General features: G+C 40.5%; 1 protein-coding gene across 1 annotated transcript; it reads right to left on the reverse strand.

Moving 5' to 3' along the window:
* Window positions 1-675: 675 nt before the first annotated feature.
* Window positions 676-21,636, reverse strand: BPNT2 (3'(2'), 5'-bisphosphate nucleotidase 2). The gene is made up of 5 exons (XM_031612799.2): window positions 21,142-21,636; window positions 11,449-11,608; window positions 10,476-10,571; window positions 8,425-8,586; window positions 676-7,059 (listed from the first exon to the last, which is right to left on the reverse strand). Exons 1-5 carry the CDS (start codon window positions 21,520-21,522, stop codon window positions 6,788-6,790), a joined length of 1,071 nt encoding a protein of 356 aa, XP_031468659.1. The 5' UTR covers window positions 21,523-21,636; the 3' UTR covers window positions 676-6,787.
* Window positions 21,637-22,637: the final 1,001 nt, after the last annotated feature.

Here is a 22,637-nt window from a genome sequence, read left to right on the forward strand (position 1 = left end):
TACATCACATACAAGAGCTCTGAAAACACTCACATACAGTTCCTGTCTCACATTTTGTCTAGGTCCTAGGCTCCAGAGCTCAGCAGCCTGTTATGTGATCCTCAGCATCTTTTTGACTTGAGCAACCCAGCTTTATCCCTCAAACTCTCCCAAACACAGTTTGGTTGACTGCATTATCCCAGGACTCTTCTCAATAAGCCTTCCATGTGCAGCCACTCACTTCCGGGTGTCTAAAATCATGGCCAACATGCCGTGCTGATGTGAAATATTAAAGCATCTTTTGACTTATTCTGTGGTTTCATTTATGAAGAATGGTGCATGAACAGAAAAAAAAAAAGTATTCATGGTAGAGTTTGGCAGAAAATCATGGAAGCAGAGACTCGAGCAAAATAAGACAGTTTGGAAGAGTGTTAGGGATCTTCAGATCCAAAAAATGTGAGATTTCCAAGAACTCCTTTTCCATTATACAAATCCAACATCATAAATAAAAACAAAACAGTGGAGATTTCTATACTCATAATAAACTTGGTTGAACCCATCAACAATTCCTCAGATAGAAAACCACAGACAGGCATAGCACAGCTGAAGCAGCCCACCAGAAAAAGAATCTGGAGCATAAAGAAATGAGAAATACTCAACAGAAAGACAAAATATAGAAAAACATCCTCACAGTCCAATATTTTCAGAGACTTTATTTATAGAATTGTCATTTCAATTTGGCACACAATAGGAAAATGGGAACACAATTTGGTGGGACGAGGAAAAATGCCAAAGTGTTGCTGGTAGTTTGGGGGGAGGAAGAGGAACACAAATTACAAATTAGGAGCAACCAGGGCTGAGAACAGTATTATTCAAAGGTAGGCTCTTATCAGCTGCAGACCATAAAGAAATGAAAAACTTTGAATCTTAAGCCACTTGGATGATGTTTCCATCTAGTAATGTAGGCAGAAATAAGTCACCAGACATGAGTTTAACACAACCCAGGTTGTTTGTTCTGTTGGCAGAAGCTGAGATCTTCACAACTTTGCTTAGCTTTCTGTTTGCATCGTGTCCAGCTTGCTTCTGCTCTCATCTCAGTGGGAATGTTCTTCAGGAATATCGGGCCTTTCAGAGTGAGCTAGTGGAGCCCCTCCTAAGCAACACAGTTCTGCATCCCAGGGAACAGATAGGCCAAATGGTTGTAATATTTCACCAGAAAACAGTTTTCTTTCCCTCATTTTAAAAGAGTTTAATTTCTTCCTAAATTATTTATATCTTTTCTGCATGTTCTGCTGCCAATCATGTGAAATTCTCTTCAAGCTGCCTTTGTTTTTCCAGCATCTATCACTATCTACCATTTTTTGTAGGGTCAGCACCTTAGACCTTGGTCCCAAATATTACCAGCTTCAGGATAAAATACACTTGTGAGTTTGTTGCTGTGGTCCTCTCATCCAGAAGCTTTTATCTTTGATCCATCATCTTTCTTGTTCACATGGGCTAAGAAAGAAGCAAGGATCAAGAAAGCACAGGCAAACAAAGAACAGCAAAAAGAGCAAAGTGGCTACCTGCTGACATCAGAAAACCACAAAGCATAAGGCTTCAGCAGCCCCTTGGTATGAATTGCAAGTGGCATTACCAGCATGAGAGGTGGGAAGACCCTCACAGCATGTGCTGGCACCCCACTGTGACAGACATCCCACAGAAGGTCTCAGACCTCAGAGTTACTACCAGCTTGTCCCAGCAGCTTATGTTATGGTGAAATGCATTGAGAGCTGTTTTATCATGGAAGGTGGCAGGACAGAAGACAGAATATGAATATATTGGCAATTTTTAATTCATAATTGCGTATATGGACCTCAGTCTGTATGACAGAGCACTGAAATAAGGCTTGGTTTGACTGGCCTGTAAAGAAGCTGTTCAAGCTTTCTAGGTTAAAGGCATTTCCCCCTCACCCTGCCAGAGCCTACAATCACACAGACATTTATCAGGTTAGTTAAATCTCAATAGTATGATTATCTAAACTCTGAAAGGGTAATCAAAACGTAACTTAAATCAAGAGATCAAAATAAGTATTCTCTGCTGCAATTTCCCCAGCAAAGTCACCTGCCCCTTTCCCCTCTGTTTTTCTACTTAGGAAATTTGACCCCCAAAGCAGAAGGGAAAAAACAGAAGGATGTAACCCAGCAGACACCCAGCACAAGTAAGTCCCTTCACACTGCAGCCCTTTGAGGAGTGCACAGCAGTTGTTCTGTGTGTTTAGGGCAGGAGCATGCAGCACCACACCACTGCTATGCAACTCCAACAGATAAGAGGATACTACAAGGATGTCAAGATATATTTGTTTATCAACAAAAAAGCAGAAGAGGAACTCCAGTGCTGAACTGCACTCAATATCTGATCTCTAACAACTGGCAATTTAAAATAATAATAAAAATCTCATACATAAAGCCAGTTTGAAATTTCTGTTTTTAATGACTGTACAGGAAAAGCAATTATATGAAACGTTGCAACAATCTGCATGGTTCATTCTCCATCCAAGTAAGCTATCTTTGCTCAATGCTCTCATTATTGCTTTGCACTCTGTAGATTTAAGTCCTGTTCATCCTGATCTGTCTGTAAAAGCTTAGCAAATAGGTTAAATTCAAAATCAATTGAGTACAATATTCAATCCTTCTATTTGTGTCCATTTATTCAGGAAACACTCATTCAAGGGATGTTTATCAAGACTTGCAGTATAGCACTAGGTATCACCTGTGCTACCATCCAATCTTTTTAGTAGGATGAAAAAGAGAAAATACGTACGACTTCAGAATAATTTCACTTGTAATTCACATAACCATAATCACTCGAACAAAAAAAATTACCATCTGAAAACCAATGTTAAAATAATGCATTCTCTTAATTTCCTTGTTTGGTGCTGGGACAGTACCATGAAGTTGTTTTGTTGGCTTTTTTTGTTTGTTTGCTTAACTGCTATTTTTAGAAAATATACATCTGTAGGACTTAACTACACTGAGCAATTGCTTAAGGTAGCAGAATCACAGGGCTTGCAAGGGGCATGAAGAGATCACTGAGTCCAACCCCTCTGCTAAAGCAGGTTCCCTACAATAGGTCACACAGGTAGGCAACCAGACAAGTCCTGAATATCTCCACAGAAGGAGACTCCACAACCTCACTGGGCAGCCTATTCCAGTGCTCTGTCACCTTTACTGTAAAGAAGTTCTTCTGCATGTTAGTCCAGAATGTTCAAGTTTTAGGCCATTACTCTTTGTCCTATTGCTACATAACACTAAGAAGAGCCTGGCCTCGTCCATTTGCCTCCCACTTCCCTTTAGATATTTAAAAACATTCACCAGATCCTCTCAGTCTTCCCCAGGCTGAAAAGATCCAGGTGACTCAGCCTTTCCTCACACAGGAGATGCTCCAGGCCCTTTATCATCTTTGTGGCCCTCTGCTGGACTCCTAAGAGATCCCTGTCTTTTTAGAAATGGAGAGCCCTGAACTGGGCACAGTATACTAAGCATGGCCTCACCAGGACAGAGTGGAGGAGGATCACTCCCTCCACCTGCCGGCCATGCTCTTTTTAGTGCACCCCAGGATACCATTGGCCTTCTTAGCCACAATAGCACACTGCTGGCTCACAGGGCCAAGCTGTTTTCCACCAGGACCCCCAGGGTCCTTCTTCACAGAGCTCATCCCTAAAAATGTTACATGTTTTATGTGGAAAAGGCAAGAATGTGTAGAATAAAGTCCTATCCAGGTAGTGAGACACCATTACAGTATGAGTTCCTACTACATTTTGAGCATACCTGGAAACCTCAAATGAGAAACATGCATTTCAGCCAGAACTGCAAAATATTTTAGAATTGAGTGTAAATATGGTCAAATAAATAGGTGTACAGTGTTAATAACATACACACAAACATCAAAGTACACTAGCCCATGTGTACCACACAAGCACTTCTGAACACCTACTGCTCTGTGCCAGAGTTGCATTTACATCAGAACCAAGTATTTACCTGAGGCCAATGTATGCTCTCACCCAAGCAGCTTCTCTTTCAGTCAGACTGGGAGCTGGAAGCACAGGTCTTGGCTGTGCAGAAGCTACACAAGGTCCAGCTGTGCTAGAAGTGACCAAACGGGGACATCATTTCCACCTTTCCTGCACTAGCAGATGAAATGAGACTGGGCCAAAAAGAGGCCAGAAGTGGAAAGGTATCAAACACTGTGATTACATCTAACAAAGCAATTTAGAATACAAGCAGATCTGAACAAGCAAATGTCTTCCCGTTGGAAAACTAGGTATTTTTGCTGGCATATGAGAGAAAGGAAAGGAGAACTGGGGCTCTTCTTAATACAATTTTTAGCTTGCTAAGGAAGAATAATTCAGGCAAACAGTGCATGCCTTCAACTAAAACGCCAGTAAGCTCTCTTATGATATGAAACGCCATTCTTCATTTCTCATGTCGAAGCTAAGCCTGCTCACAGCTTATGCAAGGAAGTGATAGAATCCTACCCAAATTAAAAGCAGTTACATTTTTACAAGGTAAATGTATACATGCTTTCAATCTGAATCTAAAACAATCACCTTCTACAAACATTAATTATCATGAGTATTGTGCATCCAAGCTCTGTGATATATTCAAATTTTAGCACCAGGCTAATTATGGCTATTTCTCATGCTTAAAATTTGATCCAAATTCTTTAACTACTAAGTAGAAAAGCTTTTTTTTTTTCTTTTTTTTTTTCTTTTTTTTTTTCTTTTTCTTTTTTTTTTCTTTTAAGTTATTGTTAGGCTTCAAGCCACTTCTATCAGCATGGGGTGGGAGTGGAGGGGGGTAGGTGGGAAGCTGCAATGATCTTGTAAAACATTACTAACGCCTTGGTAAATACCTGAACTGTTATTTTTTATTAAGGTTTGGAAGCTCAACAATGTTTTGTTGAAAAAGATCAGCCTCTTTTCTAAAGGGGTATATTCACTTATCCATCATAGCATATAGCTGTTCATTAAAGTTAACTTGGAAATTAAGTTGCTTCATATATTACCTATATGTGTAAAAGCGATGCACAAATAGCAGCAACAGTATCAATTTTGGAAAAAATCAGAAGAAAATCTACCCATACCAAAAGGCTAGTGAGACTAAGCATCAGTCTACCTTGCCAGTAAGTTAACAAAATAAAAGTCTGTATCTGTAGTTATGCAACATCTGAGGAGGTCTTCTGGAAACATGGATGTGAGCAAGAAGAACATTAAAAGATGTATCGTGGCACACTCCCCAGCTGGCATAAGGAGAAAAACCTCTTTTTGATTACAACAGCAGGATGGTGAAAGATGAAAACAAACATGAGAATTTGGTTTAGAAAGCCAAACTGAAACACCTGTATTAATTAAGAATTTTAGTTTTCGTGAGAAGAAACGGGAGGCCACTGATAATTAAAATAACAGGTTTGTTTGTTTTAACTACCTGAAATCCCTTCAGAGGAGTGCGCAGAACAACAAAACTGATGTACATAGAACTCTACCTATTTTAGAGGTACTCTAAATTTCATCACTTAGTATCAAAGGATCCACATTCTATATGTAAGTTGGACTCACAAAGAACATTTTTCAGTAAGGTTTTGTGGATTCTGCTGGACTTCAAGTGCCACTTGTTCTTCAAGCTTGCTTGAATAGGCTCAAGTTAACGGAAAACCATCTACATATATATAAATTAAGCAACCATAAGTAATTTTGGATGGCTCAAGAACTTACAGCAGAAAAGAATGTCCCTTAACCTAAGAAGACAGAAAGTCACTCTGGGAGGTTCTAGAAAAAAACTGCTACTTTTAGCTCATGTTGTAAAGGGAATCAACCAATCAGTCACACTCATTCCATATGACTCTACTGAAAAGTGGAAAAAAATAATAATAAAGAGGTACTGAAGAGGATGCTTCTGTAAGTACAAACACCAAGTGATGACCAACAAGACCTACATCAGAGGAAAACCTAGCATGCATCTTCAACACTGTACAGAGAAGTCTGCAAGGACAAGAATTAACAGTTAAAAACTATACAAGGAAGCAATGCTTTCTTCTAAAAAGGTATATGGAAATAATTACACTGATTAATAAAACACTGACATTCACAACTCATCTGAATTAATCTGGTTTAAATCTTCAGGAAAAAGTCAAAATAGTACAGAACATTTCTTTTTTTTTTTTTCCTCTTAAAAAGCAGAAAGAGTGCCACTCTATCAAAAGATAGACTGTTGCAGCATATAAATTTGTGTCAATCTTCTTGTGCTTTCTGTTCAGGGGATAAGAGAACACAGGGTCATCTTTCCTACTAAATTGTTTACAGTTATCAAACACCTACATAAATCAATCTTTGTTTCTACTTAATTCATTAAGGAGTCACTAAAACTACAGTAACATGATGTAAAAGTTTCCAAGCAATTCCTGGGAGAACTACTTAGGTTATTTTATGAATCAATTTGGATTTTTCTTTAATCCGCCTATGTTCATAACTATGTAACGTATATGCTCCTTGAGTGTAAGAACTGCATGAAAACAATCCAAAAGAAAAAAAAAGACACAGAAACTGAGGTGTGAGGCAGTCAGTCCTCTTCCTATTTCTTATTATTATTATTGTTGATTTTTTGTTGTTGTTTTTGAATACCACCACTGAGGAAAACCAATGCATGATACAGTCCCCACATCCACACCAAACTGCTTTGCTGTTCATCTTTCCCAGCAAGTTTTCAAACCTGCTCCTCTAGAGCATCTGGAGGCCACAGAAGCATGACTTGTATTTCTCCATCAACCACATTTATTTGTGTGATGTTTTTTCCAGATCTGGAAGTTTTTCAATCAGTGCTTTATGGTCCATGTTGATACTGGCTATAAGTCCACCCTCATTGCCATCTGAGCCAGTGTAACTAATTTCTTCACCGGTCAGAGTAGTCATGTGGCCACCCAATGCTCTCAACACTGCATTTCCAGCACATATGTCCCACTTCTTAATATAGGTGACATGGATATACACATCAGCTTCTTCTTGATTCTTTTCAGCCACGTCAAGGAGAGCCAGCACTTTGTAACCTACAATAATCGGTCAGAATAAGAAAGTTAAACCACATTTTCCAATTCCACACAAAGGAAAAACCTAACAGTAAGTGTTAATAACTTGCACATGCAAAATACAGGAAAGTGATGTCATGAACTATATATCCTGCCAGTCCAGTACAACACTGAGAGCACCAATAAACCTGCCTGCCATCTGACCTAGACAGAAAATTGAAATAAAAACCCCGTAAGAACAAAAAACACTTCTTCAGGATTTCTTTAGACAGTCTTTACCAACGTGTTATACAGAATTATTTAGACACATTATAGTTTAGTTCTTTTAAACTCAAATATAGTTTTGCTCTTACATTCAAATATTTATTCCTCGATCACTATATGACAGTGAAGTCTACTTCTTTTTCTGGCTTTTTATTAAAAGAAAGATGCATAGGTATACACCACTCTTTGTCACAGCAACTTAGTCCAGGGCCATTTATGTCTATCATATATCACATATTACAAAGTTATTGCTTAAAATAGCATTCTTTTATTTATTTTGCAGAGATTTTTTTTTTTTTTTTAATTTTTCAACTATTCAACCAGTCATTTTTGTTTTGTTAAACTTTTCCTTCATTTGCAGAGTTAAGCCCAGGCCTAACATAATCAGCTGCATTTTCATCATCTCTGTCATAAGAAAATTCATTAAGATTCACTGTCAAGAACCTGAACAAGATCATCTTCTCTAGCTTTCCACATTAAAGACTTAAAAAGACACATTTCTGCAAAATTCAAATTTTGTATGGATTTTGGAGATCTAAAAACAGCTACACTAGTGAAGCAATATATCGCACATATTTGCATTATGCCAGTAAAATGCAAAAGGATATTGTGTAAGGTTATGAAACACAGCTAAAGACTCCTTGGGCTGAATACAGGACAGATAGCAACGGTCTTCAGTTACAACACTTTTCTATTCTGATGTAAATGAAAGCAATAGTATAATCTTTAATGGTTTTTTCTTGTAATGCTCTCCAATTAATGTACTATTAGTTATCTAAGAACCAGCTGATTTTCTTCCATGATTCTTTATATGGTCACACATTCTTTCACCTTTCACAAAGGCATCAGCACTTTCAGTGAATGTATATCAATGTTCAACAGGACCAAAATAACACACTCTGGTCCAGGGCTAGATAAACACCAACTGCCTGAAGCAGGTTTGCATTCAGGTTTCTGTGTTTAAGAGATACTGTGTCCCTACTGCCAAGCACTTGCTTCTGGGAACACGAACAAAAGAGGAGAAAGAACTCATGTCACACTTATTTCCTTTTGTCTAATAATGGCTACCCCTTCAAATAGTTTGAAAGCAATAAAATTGATAGAAAGTTTAAAGAACCAAACCTGCTCCACCAGCGGGGATTATCACAGTCTTATTTCCAAAAGTCTGCCGTGCAACCTGCTCCACTTTTCCTGCGTGGGAGCGGGATACAATAATCCTTGGAGTCTTCTCATTGTAGAAGGAACGAGCTTTTACATTTGACCCACCATCCACCATTGCCCAGGCTACAAAAGAAACACAAATGCTGCTAAGCTTTATGAAAAGCTCTCTGTGAAGCATATAGACAAAAGAACACTCTTTGGAGAAGACTGAAGCGACTCAGTTATCCTCTGTAAGAGTAAAATTTAGGATTGACTGAGGGAAGTCCACATGTGCACAGGAGCATAAAAAAAAAAAAAGACAGCTCCACACACCCACAGCTTTGCGCATATGGACTACTCCTATATCATGCTTTCAAGTGCAGAATAAGGCAGAAAAAATCCCAAAAATAACTTGCAACTGAAAAATCATTAAAGTTAGAAGACATTTCTGAGGCAGATCTAGATCCAATTTTTCCTCAAACAATTCTTCAGGAAAAACCAATAACCTAACGACCCTTCAAAGACAACAGCAAAAATACTACCTTATGTTCTTTTGCTACAAAGAATAATAATACTAAAAAAGCAAGTGAAAACATTTGACAGTGTGTTTTGGAGGACTGGATTTAGAATACACAACCTATTACTTATTTCATCATGGAGTTCAAAGCCAAGCTTGGTAGGTGGTATCTCCTAACCATTAATTTGACATTTACTTAGCAGATAACCAGCAATTGCATCTCAGTAGAGGACCAGATTGTACGGAAACAGACTGAGCTGTGTGTAATGACAACAGTGACTTTTTCATTGCTTTGTATTGGTGTGGTACTATTAGGAACAATTCTACTCACAACATGCTGTTACATCCAGCTTGGAAAATGAATACTCTTCACACAGAATGACAGAATTAATTGCATTTCATCTGATGCCATGTCTGAACACGCCACACTTTGCTATTTTTTATACCAGTTAAATCCTCAAGCTTATAGTGCTGAAAAACATTTACTTACATACAAGTCGATACTTAGAAAATACAAACCAATAAGCCCCTCAGGATTCTTAAAGAATACCAAAATATAGCACTAGTTAAACAACATGGCTTAGTGGAAAACACTGGTTGATAAGTGGACAGCTGGACTGGACAATCTTAGAGGTCTTTTCCAACCTTGGTGATTCTATCATTCTATGACTGGAAATTAGGTTCATATTTAAAGAAGGTAAAATGTTTAGATCAAAATATTAAGTGTTCAAAAAACACAAAAGAGAACAAAATTCATACATTAAGTCAGTTTTTGTGTAAGAACTACTGCATAACTTCACAACTCTAGAGGTCAGTATTGCCTAAGGAAAAAACAAGAAGAGAAATTCTTGTTTCAAGTGTATACTATACAAGATGTGAACACTAAAACTACTTTGAAGCATTCAGGAGTACACATGCCCACAGAGTGCCAAATGTGAACTTAACTTCACTGATACCTCATTAGTACTAATGACTTAATTAGGCCAGGAACATGCCTTAATAAAGCACGTCAGATATTCAATAAGGCTACCTTAGACAGTCTTGCCTGATACATAGGAACAGTTCCCATTAAGATCTTTCATTTATCTCTGTTGCCCACACCGAATAGACACCAGCTCCAGGATATAATTTCACAGACCCAAGTTCTGCTGCAGTTCTGTTAAAGACTATTAGTATATACAAGACCAGTCAGCATGTACATAGGCCTCATTTTCTTTGGTTTGCTACAAGCACTCCTATTGAAGAAATCTTAATTGTTAAACATATTTTCCATTAGTTGTTATTTTTGTTGTTGTTTGTTTGTTTTATATGCATCATTTTTATATTAAACAGAGACAGCATTTTCCTCTGGGGTCTCACAGCACACTGACAGCTCTGGATTCGAGGTCTGCAGTGCTGCTCTTTTGCATCCAAGTGCTATTTTCCTCATTTATATCCAGAGATTTTCTCTCAAACATAGAATTTTAGTTAACACTATGACAGAAGAGATCAGAAATATGTGAAGGGATAAAGATACCTGTATATGCCGAGAATGGCTTATGTATCACTCCTATTACTGGTTTCCCATTTACAGCCACGCAAACCATTGTTGTGACATACTGCCGAAGATCCTCTGTGGGCAAAATGAGAGGAAGGACGTTCATGGACAGATGTTCAGAATACAAAAAAAAGCAAACTGACATGATATAAACGTTGCTCTTTGAAGACTAGCCTACTTTCTAACTGGTACGATTACATAACTTTGTTGCATCTTCAAATAACTTTGCAGATATCAAAAGATTTTACTGGCTCCCCAGCTTTCCAGAATTTTTTCTTTTTCAGTAGACATACCTTGTACTCATACTAGAGTCACTGCTAATAATTATCTTATGTAGTATGTATCTTCATAGAGTATGGAACATAGAAGGGAGAATTTAATTGCACAGACTCTATCTTCCATAGTTTCAAAGCTGAAACATTCAAACACTGAAGAACATTCACCCTATAAGTGACTGTATCAATAGAATATTCAGCTACAATTTCAGTTGTATTGCTTTAAGCTGCTTAAGTGACTTCTTAAAACATATGAAAAAGAGAGACTGAATTATATATCCTTTTCAAAAGTCGGAAACAAGAAGTCATTTTAATCAAGTTAAACATATTCATTTATTCTTTCCTTTACAGAAAGGAACAAAAAAATTCTAAGTTTAATGTTATCACAGTAATAACTGAAATCAAGACATGCAATACCAACACAATCTGTAAGTGACAGTTACTATCTATTTTAGTAATTACTTCGTTGCAAAGAATTACTGAGTTATTTCAATTGGTATGCATAAAAGTAATGCTATGGTCTGACAGCTATACAGATTTCATTATAAAAATGTGCTCGGTTGTAACACATCAGCATTGATAGAGCACACTTTAAATACGTATCAGTATTTAGAGATGCCACTTTAAATACTTACCATTTTGCCTTTAGTAAAAAGACAAACATTAGAATTACACACCTGTGTACTCTTGCGTAGCATCCAATGGATCAATCCAGACAGTAACACTTTCTGCTGGAACCTCTTTAGGCTGTATTTTTTCTTTTATGTCTTCAGGAATACTGCGATCCCAAGAGACTGTCTCCTGATCAGTTGTGTCAACACGTTCCTCAGAGTTTATCTATGATAAAACAAATGCAGGTGAGTTAATTTATCAGATGCAGCAACTGTGGTAGTGGAAAAGTTAGAAAATCTTGAATGCATCTGTTTCTCCCTTCACCTCAAACTACAGAAACACACACTGGTCATTTTTCAGCAACTGACAAGTTGCTAACATCATGTTACAAGTTATGAAAAAAAACACAATTCACAGTTTTGTCATGAACCACACCACAGTTGGATGCCATAATTCTGACTTCAACTCTTCCTACTGAGTGTTCCCATTGTAAGAATTATATCTTTTACTCAGAATTTAAATGCAGTTGCATCAAAGACTACAAGCAGAATATTCAGTGCAGGATACTTGTACAGTATACAGCTACAATAGAGATCTAATACTGTACTTAGACTGACCACTAAACAAAGATTCAAGTGTACAATTCTTATCAGTACTTTGCAGACTGTAGTATGACATGTGGGATTAAGAATCCTAGGTTATATTCCCGCTTCAGGAATTGAATAATGACTAGCAATATAAGCAACTCAACTAGATGTAACCTTTACACAGCTGTCAGATGTATTTTATTTTATAAACAAGTCAGTAACATTCCTCATCTGTCTTTAGGGCAGATTAGGCCAAGAAACTAAGATAACCCAGAAATAACATTTATAAACAGCAGTTAATAATATTTAACCTTGTTGTCTCTCGCTGTCTACCCTACTGAATTTTATTCTTGAACACAGAGTGTTACATACAATCACAGAATTAAATCCCTCACAGGCAGTGATATCTTTCATCAGATCAAGCTGCCAGAGCCCCATCCAACCAAATCCTGAATGCCTCCAGGGACAGGGCATCCACAACTCTTCTGAACCTGTGCCTCATCACTCCCTAAGAATTTCTTCCTAACATCTAACCTAAATCTCCTCTTTTAGCTTAAAGCCGTTCCCTCTTGTTCTATCACTACCTGCCAATCTAAAAAGTCAATCTCCCTCCTGTTTATAAGCTCCCCTCAAGTACTGGAAGGCTACAGTGAAGTCTCCCCAGCGCTTTCCCTTTTCTAGGCTGAACAAGCCCATCTCCCTCAGCCTGCCTTCACAGGAGAGGTGCTCCAGCTCCTCTGATCATCTTTGTAGCTCTCCTTTGGACCTGCCCCAACAGCTCCATGTCTTTCTTGTGCTGGGGACCCCAGGCCTGGATGCAATACTCCAGATGGGGACACAAAAGGGCAAACCAGGAGGAGACAATCTCCTCCCTCACCCTGTTGGCCACCCCTTTTTTGATGCACATCAGGGTACAGTTGGCTTTCCAGGCTGCAAGCTCACACTGCTGGCTCACATCGAGCTTTTTATCCATCAACAACCACAGGTTTGTCTTCGTAGGGACGTTCTCAACCCACTTGGCCCAATCCACACAGACAATGGAGACTGCCCATTTCAGAATGCAGAACAGAGCTCTGTACATTCATGCAACTCACGACCGCATTCTGCTGAAGGGATGAACATTCTGCAAAACCCAGTACAATGTCTTTTCAGCTGAAGTAGTAAGACAGCTTTGAATCACAACAGATTCATCTGACACAGAATACTATACATAACGATATTTTACACTACAAAACATATGTCCCCACAGTTCTTTATACAGGGTTAGACAGGTCAACCTGCCTCAGTTCACACTTACTAGTTTACTACAGTTTCATGCGTGGTTTACAGGAGAGCCATAATATAACTGAACAAAGGTAGTGATAAACAGAATTCACATAAATTCAACTCATTTCCTTTTAGCACCTCAGTTACATCAGGAGACTGGTACATCTTTCTACTGACAGTAAAAAGGAAGGCACTACTATCACTGTGCCTTTCATGCTTTAGCCTACAAGAAGCCTTCAGCAATGCATCCGTCCACTAATTATTCAGTAGAACAATGAAGCTTGTTGCTCAGATGTGTTTTTTAAATGCCTGAAGTGTACTCAACTTGGACTTTTAAGACATTCCAGAATATCAAAAAAGCCAGTTTAAAGGCAAGCTAAATCTAATGCAATTTTGAAGTGATTTTTTATTGATTAGTTCTGATTTCCAGCCATGTCAAAATGTCAAGCAGACATGGGATGCAAGGTGTCCACCGCTTACAGCCACCTATTTCACCTTATTGACTACAGAAGGAGTCTACAATCATATTAGCTTGGATCCAGATATCTAACTACTAAAGCAGATGAATACTCTTTAACTAAAACAAAGTTATTATTATAGATGTCATAGATAAGTGACACTGAAAAGCAATGAAAATAAAGAAGTGATAGAAGTGATCAGATTAGGTCAGGCTGAATGGGGTTCTGAGCAATCTGATGTAGCTACAGATGTCCTGTCTGTTTTGTATGGGAGTTGGGCTAGGTAACCTTTAAAAAGACCCTTTCAACTCAAATTATTCTGTAATTCTGCATTTGAATATAACAGACTTTGTATCAGTAGGATTTTCACTGAATTTACTTAACAAGAAAAGACACCACACACCTCAGCTGTAACAGATTATTAGCAAAGGGTTAAAGGCCATCTTGTTCAAGAGGACTAAAAATTAAAGAAGCAAGCAAAACTTCAACATCTCCAGCCACGTCATAGCTGTCTTTTCATGTAAAACCAGTATTTGAAGCACTACATGCCAAGCAGAACCCTTCAAGTTGCCATGACATTTACAAATTAAACATCTGTCATTGTACGATCAACCTGATGATTGTGTTTTTCCCAGGGGGAACAGTTCTGCAGAGTCAAAACAAGTAGCTCTACAGTCCTGGCAGGCTCAACACAACCTCCGGGCAGTTCAAGTTCTGCTATAGCATATCAGGCACCTCTATAAGAAATTGCATTTTAACAAGAAAAGAAAAAAAATTGCCAACAAAATACATTTCCTCAATAGAATGCAGAACAAAGGCTGCTTCCAAAAAATTAACAAGAGTTGGAATCAATTCTATAAAAAGGAAAGAAATCTCTCATTACACTTGTTATTACATTACAGTACAATTAGAGATTTGTATAGTACTAGCTGCTGAGATTTTTGGTTTCAAAGGCTAAATTCTGGAATTAAAAGACTAGCCCAGCTGATTTGAGGTACTGTGTTGCATCTTTGGAATTAAAGACACCTCCGACACCAAATCCCATATCCATAAGTGGCTGATGGTGCTGAGGATGTGGCACTGTGAACTTCATGACTCACATCTTTCTTTCTCTGAGATACACCAGAGATTTCGCCCAGAGGCTAAGGAATCTCCTTCTTGGTGATATCAGAAGCCACCTGACCATGGGTCTGGCATCATACTCTAGGTGTCCTTACCTAAGCAGGGCTTGAGCCAGAAGGACCCTCAGGTCCTTTCTAGCCTCAGCCATTCTGTGATTCTCTGGAAGTATCTAAAAGGTACTGTTCTCAGAGAAACACTTACTACTTCAAAAATTGTGTAACCCATGATGTTGCAGCATTTATACTGTTAGTGAGCAGTCTCTCGCAAGAGTTGAAAAACAAGAAAAAAAAAGTGGAAAAAGATAGCAGTGCTGTGGTCATACAGACTCCGTGACGCTAGTTCCATTTGCTGCTCTTCCTCTGCAAGCCACCTGAAAGAAAAAGCCATCTGGGTCACTCACTCTCCTACCAGCATTACCATTTACTCTGCATCCTTGGCTGAATATAAGTCATAGGCCAAGCAGACACTCATAGTCATTCCACCACCTGCATATACTAAATGTATTTATTGTTAGGAAACTGTATTATAGGTCTGTATAATGTTGCCTTACAGAGAAACACCAATTCTTACTGCTGGGAACTTTTCTTCTTTTACTTTAAATAAAAGAGAATATACCAGGAAAACAAGCCTTTGTATTAATGGCATACTTTACTACTTGATGTTGAGTTCCTACCTGCCATTCCCATTTGCTGGAAGCCTCCAAAGGCTGTGACCTTAAATTTCAACCTTTTCTGAAGCAATATGCATACGCAGTTGACTCAACTGCCAAGTCTTCAGCTGTGGTAGATTAACAACCACAATGCTAAATGCTGTAGCTAAAGCTTATTCCAGCAAGATACTCTCAAACTGTTGTGTTAACATACCTAACTATAAAGTTGCAAGTTTGTACACTTGCTACCACCTACTCTTAAGAGTTAGATTTAAATAGCAATCCATCTTACATACGTGCTTATTCCTGAAAGTCTTTTAGATCCCCATCTGGTAATTAAGCGCTCTCAGACCCAAATCTTGATGCTTTTTAATTAGAATAGAAAACAATTACTATCTCACCTGTATTATTAAAAGAAACTACTCGACATAAACAAGTCAGTTCAGGTAACAACAAAATGTATTCATATTCTGACTTGTGAATTTACAGAGGTATTCCAAGTACTACAGTTGAAGAACAGAGAGATCAGCTGAACAGCTAACTCCTGTGATTCACACAGGAACATGAAACAAAACACCTAAAAACCCAGATGAAGCAGCACACAGAAACATTAGCAAAACACTAACAGGTTCTTGACTTTGATTTTCTATTTTCTTAGGGCATTAACTCTGCTTAACAGACACAGACAACTCATCAGCCATCATGCAACACCTGCATTACGCACACCTAAGATTCAAACTGAACTTGGCCATTTGTATTCAAGTGATTCAAATGTTCAGTTACTTGGTTAGGCTTCAGAGACGCCAGCATTCAGAAGAGAAGGGTTCCCTCAGCAGCCTTTGAGCTCACTCCATTTACCACCTCCCACAATCACCACCTAACTTTGAGAAGGGACATACTCCCACACACTGGAGGTTGGGCTCTTTTACCTTTGTTTACTCAGTTGCTGACTTTTCCCTCAAATGTACCAGAGGGGAAAGCTGCCTCATTTTCCTGCATCCTGACTTACAATGAATAGAAGTCGGTAAAAACAACAGAAATACAACAGAGGAAATTGCATGGATCGCAGAAGTCACACACCTGTTGAAACAACTAAAACCTAAGAACAATAAAAGTAATAAAAGGTCACTCCCTCGTTAGTTCACAAACTGTTTCAATAAATTGCAAAATTCACATTCACAATTCTGCACAGACAGAAGTTCAACAGAAAGAAAAGAATGACCAGCTTGCTGTAAGTGCCACAGCATCACTTGTCAACCTAAGACCCCAGCCACGCAGGAGCAGAGAAGTGCACATACACAGCAGCTCCAAGCAGCTCTGTGTTCTATGAGGCACTGCCCCAGCACAGAGCTCCAGTTGCTCAGCTGACAGACCAGATAGCCCTGCTGCACGCACAATGCTACTGGTAATTATACCTGCAAAGATATGATCACAGAGCCTGGTACCATCAAGTCAGGGGTTTAATTTCATTTTGGGTACAGATTCAGCAAGAGTCAATGAGCATCAGGTAAAACCCATATTAAAAAGTGTATGCTCAGCCAACACCTACTGATGAGAATACAGATTAACATTCATGCTTCTTGCTTTACTTACAAATATGCTTGTAATCACTACAATCATGATGGTCAAAAGAATGTCAACTTTCTTAAAGCCCTAAGAACTAAGAATGCCTTTCTTCCAACATGAAGAAACAAATTATTGTGTTTATGCTGGAGAGCACCAAAACCCTTCTGAAATCTAAATAGCATTTTGCTTTTAAGATATAGATCTTTGACATACCTATCTTACCCCACTGAATTAGTTATCAGATGCAGAGCTTGCCATCTTAGGCCTGGAAAAGAGAAGGCTCCTGATTGTGGCCTTTCAGTACCTAAAGGGGAGCTACTGGAAAGAAGAGAACAGACTCTTTAGCAGAGTCAGTGGTGATAGAACAAGGGGAAATGGCTTCAAGCTTAAAAAGGATAGATTTATACTAGGTACAAGATTTTATTTTATTTTATTTTTCTTTACAGTGAGGGCAGTAAGGCACTGGAACAGGCTGCCCAGAGAGATGGCAAACGTCCCATCCCTGGGGACATTCAAGGGTAGGCTCTAGGCAACTTGGTCTAACTATGCATGTGCCTGTTCACTGCAGGGGAGTTGGACTAAATGACCTTTAAGAGCCACTTTCAGCTCTAAGGATTCTATGATTCTACTCTATGCTAAATAGGTAAAAGAACCATTAGGTTCAGGGCAGTGTCAAGGCCAATGAAAAGATGCTTGAAGGGAAAGGATGGGAAGAGAAGACTTGATTTCCATCATAGTCACAATAAAACAAGAAGAAAATAAGGGTATTTCTTTGCTCAATGTTCATACCAGAAATCAAGCCATACAGCTGGCACAACTAACTACAGAGCAAAAATATCAAAGTATTGGTCAAAAATAAGCACAAACTGCCTAAGAAGGGGGAGAGACCATTTGAGTCAGCAAGACTGAAATTTGCATCCTGTGAAAATCATGGTAGCGTAGTGCAGAAGCAGAAAAGCAGAACTGTGTGTGCCACTTTAAAACTGGCTTTTTCAATGCGAGGACAGGACTTTGGCCAAAGCTCACATTTAAGGAGAACGCACCTCCCTAGTAAATCATTCCCACCCCTTTGTGCAAGTACACTGTTCCTTCTGATGTGCTGATGCAGGCTGTCAGTAGGGCCGCAAAGCGAAGCAGAGTATTCTTAAAATGTTACTTATTTTACACTTTTTACTTTGGATGCATTCAGATATCAAGCTCCCAACACCAACCTCCACGCAGGCAGCACTGTCAAAACAGAAAACCCTGATATGTAGTGCTTAGAGTAACTCTTGCAGCGGGTAATGCTACTGAAACTCCTGAACAAGTCATCTCTTCAAACAGAGCAGATCTTCCAGGCAGAGCATATCCAGGATTCCTGACAGTTTCCAACTGGATTTGGAATCATAGGTTCTCCTCTCCACTCGCTCCACCCTGTAACAGGGCTGGCTTGAGCATCACCTTAAAGCCCTCACCCAATTCCCATTCCAGTCCTTATTTCACAAACGCTGGGCGAGGAGTAAATTGAGCTGCATGAAGAAACAACCCAAAAACCAAAAAGTGAAGTAACCCAGAAAAGGTAATAAATAAAGTAGAAAGAAGCAGAAGAGATGATTTTAGCTGGATCAGACCCTTGACTACTTCTCAGCATGACAAGCAAATAGAAGAAGACAACGCTGCTGAGGATAAATCTCAAGCCAGTGGCTGCAGTCAAAGACTTTATCAAGAGAAACCATTGTGTATATTTGACCATGAAATGCATTTCAAAGTCACCTGCACACACAAGCTTCATAGGAGATGCAAATGTTAACTGCTTGCACTTGACTGCACTGAGGCAACCCCGGGCAATATCTGAGTTAGAAAGGACTTGCCACCTGCCCGTGCCTGTTTCTGAGGGGTATAGCAACAATATTCAGTACTGTTCCATTTCCTATGCAGTCATAAAACTGAATTGATCTGCTGCTCTTCCGTTTCTTCATCCAACCTTGTTGCAACAGGTTTTAAATGCAAATACATTCATTTGTATCAAACAAAATTGGCGATGTAAGCAGTGGAGTTACACTGTAAATGAAAACAGCATTACTTGCAAAACATTTTCTTCATTTATTCATCATTTTTCCCCTCTTCTTCCCCTCAAATTTTGATACACACACATACATATTTTTTTTTTTTTTTCAAATCACAACTGACTGAATTGTAAGAATCCTCCCAGATTTATCTCAGCTTCCACACGTGAAGGTCTAGCTCTTCCTATATTCTCTTAATAACCAAGCCTTAGAAGAAGTTCTACTTCAGACAGACTGCACATTTTGTGCTCTGCCAAGCAGCACGATACAGGACATCCACGACTGCTCACTGACTTCAGTTTATTTCAGTCAAATGACTTCTCCCCATAGTTATTTTTAAACATTGGAAAGCCACGACTTATCATCAGCTTAACGTTGAGATACGCGTTAAGCTCAGGGCTTCCATGATGCAAGTAAATCAGTAGTTTGCTTTACTCACAAAATTTGTTGAATTCTTTCAGTTTCTGTGTGACGGTTCTTTTGTTACCACGCTCTTCTCGAGCAAAAACAGAGTAGGGTTTCTAATTTTACTTGAGCAACATTCTTTATGCCGGAATGTCCGTCTGTACTTGGAGATAAGACTGTGGCTTTATTGCTTCACATGAAAGATTTCTCAGAAAAACCTCATATCATTATGAACACAAATTACAGGTCTGCTCTGTAAACAGTAGGAATTTAAAATAGAGGATGCAAGAGGTACATAACAGAATTACTGATGAAGATGATCTTCACACCTGAAAATTTTGTACTGTAACATGCAAGTAGTTTAAAAAAAAAAAGATTTTTTTAATTATTATTTTGGTTTGGACAAATACTCATCACAGAATGGCTTGAGTTGGAAGGGACCTCTAAGATCATTCAGTTCCAATCCTCCTGCTGTGGGCAGGGTTGCCAACCACTAAATCAGGCACCAGATCAGGCTGCTCAGAGCCCCATCCAAATTGGCCTTATACACCTTCAGGGATGGGGCATCCATAATGTATGTCTCTGTGCCAGAGCCTCACCACTTCAGCATGCTACAGCCTGAGACAGCATGTCTTACCAATAGTTCGGTAGATATTTCTTACATACCTAATAAGAGAAGGTGTTATCTTTCAAATCATGTACTTCAAATATCCCAGAGATGATTTGTCAGAGTTAGAAACATTAAATCAGCTGAAGGATTTGTCACACTATTCCTCATCCTCTTCAACTCTCAAGCTCATTCAATCTAATGGAGCAGAGAACTGGGGAGAAGATAAGGTCATACACCTGAATTTTACCTGGTTCTGGGATGTATGCACACGTGATTGATTTCAGTGTTTGTGAACATATCTGTGCTTTAGAGAGTGCCATCTGTTTTTGGAGACTAGCAGAAAATGTTATCTACTTGGAAAATACAGAGAAACACTAGTTTTAAGCATGGAAAGCTCAATATTCACGTCCTTCAAGGAGAAAAGGCCCATGTCAGACCGTCACCTGAGAGGGACTCACACAGGCAGCCACACACAGAGCAGGCACTGCACCAAGCTCTAATCCCAAAGCAAATCCCCAGCCTTCAGTTAACACAGAGAGCCCTTATACCTACACAAATGCAATCCCTCCTCCTACAGAGGGGTCAAAATGCGTTACTTCAAGCAGCCACACAGTCACACCCTAACAATCTGGGACTTTTCCTTCAGCACAGAGTTTCATAAGGCAGCTTGTCACTGACAGACAGCCTGAAGGTGTGCCAATCTTCTTGTAGAGAAATATGAAGAACTTAACAACTCCACCACGTCAACAATCGGTCAATCTGTTTCACAGTGAACGTGGTCTGTACGGCGCTTTAAGGAGAGACGCACACCCAAAGGACCCCCTCACCGGGCACTGAGAACTGACTAAACGCCTGCTTACAGAGTTACAGGAGCTAGAAGGGCTTGGATCTCCTCACCCTCCCAACCCCTTCTCCCCACTCACGATGAGGTGGCACCGCCACAAAGCCAACCACCAAAAAAAAAAAAGGCGCGTTTCCCGAGCCCCGTCGCCAGCCGGACGCCGACACGTGTCGCTCCCGGAGCGGCGGCGGCACCCAGCACCCGCGTACCTGAACGGCGGGGAAGGCGGCCCTCAGCAGGTGGAACATGCGGCGGTTGGACAGCAGGTCGCCGCTCGTCAGCTTCTCCTCGGCCCCCTCCCGCGTCTTCCCCTTGGCCTTTTCGTTGAGCACGTTGCCATCGCGGACCCGCCGCACCTCCACGCCGCCCCGCACGGCCGCCAGCACGGACACGGCCAGCAGCTCCCGCAGGTCCACGTTGGCCGCCGAACCGCGGGGTCCCTCGGGCCCGCCCGCCGCCGGCTCGCTCAGCATGAAGAAGGCGAAGCGGCCGGCCAGGAATCCGGAGTAGAGGTGGTAGAGGACGCCCAGCCCCAGCAGGCAGAACACGGCCATGCCGAGCGGCGAAAGGCGGATCCCCATGGGCGCCATGGCCGGGCGCAGCGGGGCGGTGCCGGGCGCTCACTGCGGCCCCATGGCTCGGCTCGCTCCGCCGCGGCGGGGCCGGCCGGCTCCAGCTCCCAGCGGGCCGGGGCGGAGCGGAGCCCGTCTGTATCCGGGTCAGGCGGGGGCGGGGCGCCGCCGTGAGCACTGAGCATGTCCCGGCGGCCGGCCGGGGCTGGGGTTGTGCTGTGGGATCGCCTGTGGGGGACGAGAGAGGGAGCAGTGGGGTGTGTGATGCACCTGTGCTCGTACCGACTTGTGTTTCTTGGAGGTGTTAAGCTTTTGGAACCATAGAATCACTGAGGTTGGAAAAGAGCTCTGTGTTCATCCGGTCCAGCCATCAGCCCAACACCACCGTGCCCGGCAACCATAGAATCACAGAATCGCTCAGGTTGGAAAAAACCTTAGAGATCATCGAGTCCAACCACAACCTAACTGTACTACCCTAACTAACAACCCTCCGCTAAATCATGTCCCTGAGCACCACATCCAAACGGTTTTTAAACACATCCAGGGATGGTGACTCAACCACCTCCCTGGGCAGCCTACTGCACTGCTTAACAACGCTTTCTGAAAAGAAGTGTCCACATCCACACATTTCTTGAACACCTCCAGGGGCGGTGACTGCCACTCCCCTGGCAGCCTGTGCCAGTGCCTCACCACCCTTCCTGTGAAGAAACATTTCCTAATATCTGACCTGAATTAACAATGTGAAAGCTTAGCCCCGCTGTAAGATTACCCTTGCAAACTAAAGGTGCTGTATCATCTCCCCTTTAACTCTTCTGTTTCAACAGCACCTTCAATTACGTGGTTGCATACCATGTGTTGCACTATATCCAAAGTGCCCCCGTGCAGGGGCTGCAAACCAAAGGAAGAGCATTACATTTGAAATTACTGGGCGATAACTGGAGCATCCACATTTTCCTATTTTCCTTTCCCTTTAAAACTTTTTTTTCTGTGCAGTTGGTTCTCTAACAGAACAGCTTGAAAGAATGCCCTGTTCATTTGCCTTTCTTTGAATTCACGATTCAGCATTCAGGCTGGACGTTAGGAAATACTACTTCTCTGAAAGAGTGGTCAGGCACTGGAATGGGCTGCCCAGG

The sequence above is a fragment of the Phasianus colchicus genome, chromosome 3, assembly GCF_987193195.1.
Source record: "Phasianus colchicus chromosome 3, bPhaCol1.hap1.1, whole genome shotgun sequence".
NCBI lineage: Eukaryota > Metazoa > Chordata > Aves > Galliformes > Phasianidae > Phasianus > Phasianus colchicus.

Bases quoted from the DNA above. Each gene is read 5' to 3' on its own strand.
- BPNT2 (XM_031612799.2), bottom strand. From the start codon at position 21,522: ATGGCGCCCATGGGGATCCGCCTTTCGCCGCTCGGCATGGCCGTGTTC. The intron at 11,609-21,141 runs GTACGCGGGTGC...GTTTTATCATAG, and splicing joins CCGCCTTCCCCGCCGTTCAG to ATAAACTCTGAGGAACGTGT. The intron at 8,587-10,475 runs GTATCTTTATCC...TTTCTTTTGTAG, and splicing joins GCCATTCTCGGCATATACAG to CCTGGGCAATGGTGGATGGT.